This window comes from Microplitis mediator, chromosome 6 (assembly GCF_029852145.1).
Source record: "Microplitis mediator isolate UGA2020A chromosome 6, iyMicMedi2.1, whole genome shotgun sequence".
Taxonomy (NCBI): Eukaryota; Metazoa; Arthropoda; class Insecta; order Hymenoptera; family Braconidae; genus Microplitis; species Microplitis mediator.
Window position 1 is genome coordinate 933,204 of NC_079974.1, and position 6,702 is coordinate 939,905.

The window sequence follows — 6,702 nt, forward strand, 5'->3', positions numbered from 1 at the left end:
TCTATCATAGTATTTTTCGGTCATAATTGAGTAATTGTGTACTTTCGCGGCTCCACCTGTAGTTAAATGCTGGATCGTTAATGTGACATTTGCACTTACCTGTTTTAGAATTTTGTTTGTAATCAGCGAGCTTGTTCTTAATTTTAATTTTTTTTCAATTAATCGTCAATGGAAACTTTGACTAATAATTAATGACTATAAATTAAATTTTAAACTTATGATTACTTTATACTACATCCCTGCCAATTTCTACTGTAAATTTTTCAAATCAAAGTTTGGAATATTTATTTAAAATCGATAATTGAAGCAAAAATAAACTTATTTTTTTTTTTTTTTATTTAATTATATGTAGGGGAGGGTGGGGCAGAGCAGCCCCCCTAAGCCAATTATTACTTTTTGTGGCTTTCAACCATAAGATCACTTTACTTTTGTCCTATTTCGAACAAATTTATGGACATTTTGCCATTATTCTGAAAAAAAAAAATTTTTTTCTTTGGGGCAGAGCGGCCCCCTTCCAAAAAATGATCAAAAATTTTTTTTTTTCGTTTTTTTTTTCTTTTAAATTGTTTTCATCATTAAGAATGTATTTCTTTCTCTTGACAACTATTTTTGGTTTTATATTACTCGAAAAAAATTTTTTAAAGTGTAATAAATCGTTCACTCTCGATTACCTTAATTACTAATTGTTATTTAATAAAAAAAAAAATAAATCTATAGTTTTACTGTATTTAAAAAATTTATCAACTAAAAAAAAAATTTTTTTTTTATATATTTTTAGTGATCAAATTTGCTTCTTACTAGAGAAGCGGCCGAAAAATATGAAAAAATAATTTTTTCGGAAGTTTCGGCTGGTCCATTTTGCCTCAGGTGTTATGCGTAGGGCTAGAAATGTGGAATTATAATAATTTTTTTTTAATTTGACGATAAAAATATGAAAAAATCACTTTTTCAAAATTTTGGGCTTGTCCATTTTGCCCCAAATGTCATGCGTAGGGCTAAAAATGCGCAAACATATCGGATTTATAGTAATGAGGCGTAAAAAAAAAAATTTTTTTTTGATCAAAATTTCAGGGGGGCCGTTCTGCCCCACCCTCCCCTATTGATAAATTATTTTTGAAACCAAATTAGAATTAAGTTTTTATTTTTACAATGAGTTTACTTCTTTTCTGTGGAATAACTTAAAAAAATATATATATAAAATTATAACAAAGTAAAAATACCACTTGATCGATTTAATTGCATACTTACAAGATAAATGATAAACTTAATGTCATATACATAATATATATATAAAAATTACGACTGAATAAACTCAATAAGTAATTATAATTTTACATTACTATTAAATATACTTATCAACACTACACCCATAAAAATATTTCTTTTTACTGACTTAGTAATTCAACTCATGATAACTACTGATTTGATACAAATTTAATAATATTAATTTGAAAAATTCCTATAAATATTTCGTTGTAATTTTTTCAAATCTTTAATAGTTAGTAATTTAAAAATATCCCTCGTAAAAGTACTTGGGAGTTTGATCTTATGAAAAATATCATTAGTTGAACTAATAGCATTCAATAACAATTTTTTTCGTCCTAATGCTTTTTTCAAACGATAACTTAACATTCCACCATATAGTGGAAACAGAGATTGAATGTCTAAATCTAAAATAGTACGATCACTAACATAGCTTAAACTTACAGCTAATTTGTGTTCACTATTACACAAAACATTATAAAATGTTACATTACTCATACCAACATATGTTATCTTCATTTTTTCAATTTCGCTTAAACACTGGTTGCGTAATTTTCCGAAGTTTTCACGATTTACGACTGCTAAATTTTCTTCACTGACATAAAAATTCGCCGCACTCAATTTCGCAATATGCTCGGCAATTGTCTCATTAATTCTTTGTGTATAAATTCGGTTTCTAGTAAATGCTGTTAAACCAGCAGTGTTTTTTAAATTAATATCAATACCAGCATTAAGAAGTTGTCTTATGATATTATCATCTTCCTCGGAAACTGCGGAATGAAGCGCTGAAAGTTTCGACAATGCCACTCTATTTATATCAACCATACTATCATTTAAGATCAATTCTACTGCTGCTGCGTTGTGGCATTGGACAGCAAAATGAAGAGGACTTACTTGTGAAAAATAAGAACCACTTGTATCATTAACGTCTGCACCGTATGCCAAAAGAAGCTTTATAATCGGTAAGTTTCCTACACCAATGGCGTGGTGGATTAGTGGTGTTCCAGAAATATGAGTACTACGATTCAGATCAGCATTACCTTTTAAAAGTAGCTCTACCATTGCTTCTTTACTTCGTTCAACAGCGATTTGTAATGGTCTTTTGGCAACCCACAATTTATACTGATTTAAGATCGTACTCACATCGTCGTATCTATTCAACAAAAGCTCAGCAATTTCTACATCATTTTGATAAAATTTGTACCGGAAGGGGGTCCAATAAGACGGCACAAGTATTGGAGTATTAACGTCTGCTCCATAGTTTATTAGACTTTCAGTTATAGCCAGGTAATCCATTATAACAGCAGTATTAAGAGCTGTACCCCAGTATGGACTTTTTTTATGTACATCAGCTTTCTTGCGGAGCAGATAATCCACCAATTTTTTGTCATTATTGAAAGTTGCTATATGAAGCAGCCTTAAACCACCCATGACTGGAACCACTGTATTAATATCTTTGATAACTCCTTGTTCAATCAAGTTGTAAACATATTCGTAGGTTAAATTTAAACGGTTTAATACCATTGTAAAGAACTTGATTTTGTTAATAATTGTCGATTTTTAACCAATGAACTTTTGAGTTAACAAACTTTAGAACTTTACTGTTAGAGTCACTGTTCGTCTCAAGATCATAAACGATTTTAAATGATGATGTCTATGGTACTTTCTATGGTACCCCCACTCTTAAATATTTATCGTCATAATTTGGAGAGGAAGGGACAAACTGAAGTACTTAAGGAAATACTAAGTTCTTGGGTATTCGAATAACGAAATGAGGGGGGGGAGACCCTTTAAGTGGTTCTCACTTGTTATGCTACAAAAATAAAAATTTTAATTTGCAGCAAAATGGGCCCTCTGAGAAATCTACTAAAACTCGGTTATATGTAATTTTATTTCATCTTAAAAACTAATTAATAAATTTTTTAAAATATTGGGTTTTCGTGCTAATTATTTTTCTTCATACCTCGGTCGAAAGTACGTATTCCAGCATCAATTTTGCGGCAGAAAGTCTAGCATTTGTGCTGCGCTGGGATTACTTGCGCGCCATCTATAATAGCGGGCGGAAAGAGAGTAATAGCGGGACGAAAGAGTTTTTTCGTGCACACTGGCACTGGTTATACGTATACTACCGTCACTTTGACATGATTTGCTGACACTCTCGCTCGTATTTATAACCTCAAAACTTGTTTACAATTAATTTGACACTCTATATGTCTGTGTTTTTGAAAAAATAATATTTACTAAAAATAAATAAGAACTAAAAAATTACTTCTAATAAATTAAATCATTTTCAAACAGTAAAAAATTATTTTTAGTAAATTTAATAATTTTCATGAACTAAAAAATTATTTTTGATAAATATAATAATTTTTAACAAATTAAAAAGTATTTCTTTTGAAAATGTGCCACGATAATTTTTTTGTACATAGATTAATTTGATGCCTGCCCTCACGACCAGCAGCACTCGCTTCGCTCGTACCGCAAATGTCGGGGCAGGCATCAATACCTGCTAAAACGTAGTTATATAATCTATATATCTCTGATTTGTCAACTTACTTTCGACTGGGTACAAAGAATAATAGTATACACTACACGGCCAGAAATTTGAGAGCCCTGAACTGCGCGCCATAATGCCCGAGGCGAAGCAGGAATCTCAACTTTCTGCCCTTGTAGTGCAATACACTATTAATGTTTTGTATACAAATACATATGGCACGCGGTATGACTTTTTATGTCTCTAAAATTATTTATCCCAATAATAACTTCATCAAAAAATTTTTTTTTGAATCAAAATGTTACAAAAAAAAAAAACAGTAATTATTTAATTAAAATATATTTAACATAAAGATAAATGAAATTATATGGTACTCAAAAACCGAAATTTATTGTCTACGGAATCGAAATTTCCGGAATATTCATTAATTTATTAATATAAATTTTAAAATCTAATCAAATAAATTTACAATCATTATATTTATTATTCATTAATATAAAAAGAACGAGTTGTCTTGCTATTTATGTCTTATAGAATTCTAATGTATTGATTATAATGAATATTTACTGTAAGAAGAAATAACAGTAATTTATTTTAATTATTTTCATCGCAAAAAAAATTTTTCCTGCAAAAATAACTCAAATTTATGAAATTACTATTTATGTACGATCTCTAGTAAACACATTTTTACAATACTATTCATTATTGCACATAAAGAGCTTTAAGCAATTTTTATGAAGGCTTTTTAAATAACACTTTAAAAGTAATTTAAAATTTATATTGAAATTATCATTGGAGATAATTATAGTTCAAGAATTAAAATTATCATCGAAGATAACAATAATTCAGACTTCGCATATTAATTATCACTATAGCCATAACTTCCCATTGTGAATTATATTTATGTCTCTGATTCACCAAAATTATTGTTGATGATAATTATATTTCATATAATTCAAATAAAAATTGTCTCTAAAAATAATTGAAATTCGAAGTCTCTCAATTAATATTATCTCTAAAGATAATGGAAGTTGCGAGTCCGAATTAAAAATATCTCTGAAGTTAATTCTAAATTGCAAATTCAACTGTAGCATTGATATTTATTGCAAGAGCATAATATTTTTACTGTGATAAAAACTGCAAAGTTTTTTATTCACACGAAAATTGAAGTATTTTTAAAGTAGTATTGATGACCAGGGTAAAATTTTGCATTTAAATAAAATTTATAAGAAAAATTCAATTTTTCCCACCGAAATCAATAAAAAAATAATAATAATTTTCTAAATTAATATTTTCAACGTACAATTTTTTATGCAAAAAAAAAAACTACTGAAAATGGAGACACATCAATTTAGAAATTAAAAATATTCTATGTTAAATAGAAAAATAAAAAAAATTTTGTCTATTAATTGATCATAAAGCATAAAAAATGACACCAAATAATACGTTTTCTATTTATTGTGACTATTTTTTACTTTTGAGTTTTACATGATGCAAAATTATCTCCCGCCGTAATTCAAATTTATTATAATAAATTTAAGTGAAAAAAAGTCAAGAATTTATAAGAGTTAGATAGAAAAGAAAATTAGTTTAGTTTCTTGGTACTAAAATTTTAATAAATACTACAAAAAAAAATCATACAATAAATTATTATAAGTAAAAATCAATTTGTTTTCTTGGCAACAAGAAATCAGAACAACCTCGATTTTCAAATAAATTTATTTTATTGTATTTGAAGAAAATAATAACTATTTAAAATTATTTGTAACAAACAAAAAAATCCGTGAATCTTCTATCTTTCATACGGGTTCCAAACTTTCTTTATCATCAAATATCAACATAATTGATTTTAATTCATAAATCTTAAAAATTAATGTTGCATAAAATCATCGCAAAAAAAAAAATAAATAAATGTTTGTTTAATTTAAATTCACATGAAATACTTTAACTAATAAAAAGTGATATGGCGTAACATAGAAGTTCAACTCCAAGATTATTTTCATGCTTGGGAAAAAAAAAAATTCAAATTTAAGTTCAGTAAATGTTTCTATTATCTTCGGGCAAATGTTTCTAAAATGCTTCCGGCAAAATTTTCGTATCTACAATAGAGCTGAGTCAGGTTAAAATAAATCTAACGTCACTCATTGGGGCTCAGGTAGAAATTTAACAGTAGAATTGTTTGCAGAAAACATTCATCCTTTCAACATGAATTAACGTAATGACACTCATATACAAATGTACATTAGTACAATATATATTTGTAAGACGCGCATTTTTCATAAATCATGAATACTAAGCTTTGATGAATTTTTCTATAACATAGAATCGTCAATGATGGCCTTAACTGATTCAAATTTTAAGATTAGAGAGAATATTCAGATAATTCGAGAAAGTTATTAAGAGAAAGACTGGATAATTTTAACAATCTAGACAATGGACCTTTTGGGAATCCATTATTGTTAAAGGGACGATTTTAATTTTAGTAGAAAAAAAAGTGTGTGTGTCAGCTCCGACGCACGATTGGAGTTCACTCCTTCAGATCGACTGTCTAAATAGGCACAGAATTGAAGGCTTACTAGTCTAAGAAAAAGATTAATACCGTATCAAATGGTAAATAAACGAATCAATGAAGATACTTAAATAATGTATTTTTATTCTATTTTAGTCTAGTCGAGAAGTTGAGTTCCTGCAAAAAATAGTTACAGGTCTCCTAAAAATATAGTTGATGGCTTAAACGATCCGGAATGGCGTCTAGAAAAAAACGTTTTTTGGATTTTTTTTTGGAAAAATGAAATTACAATTGTTATGAACAAAAAACCGTTAAACAAATTAGCCGTCCAGCTTTTTGGCAAAATCTCAAAAAGTATAAGTGATAGCTCAAATATTAGAAAAGTTTCTGAAAGAGCAGAAAATTTTAGTAAAAAAGTTCTAGACTCCCCAAATTG

General features: G+C 28.1%; 1 protein-coding gene across 1 annotated transcript; it reads right to left on the reverse strand.

Moving 5' to 3' along the window:
- Positions 1-1,401: 1,401 nt before the first annotated feature.
- Positions 1,402-2,787, reverse strand: LOC130669952 (putative ankyrin repeat protein RF_0381). The gene is made up of 2 exons (XM_057473116.1): positions 1,533-2,787; positions 1,402-1,415 (listed from the first exon to the last, which is right to left on the reverse strand). The coding sequence occupies exons 1-2, from the start codon at positions 2,785-2,787 to the stop codon at positions 1,402-1,404; spliced, it is 1,269 nt and encodes a 422-aa protein (XP_057329099.1).
- Positions 2,788-6,702: the final 3,915 nt, after the last annotated feature.

Bases quoted from the DNA above. Each gene is read 5' to 3' on its own strand.
- LOC130669952 (XM_057473116.1), bottom strand. From the start codon at position 2,787: ATGGTATTAAACCGTTTAAATTTAACCTACGAATATGTTTACAACTTG.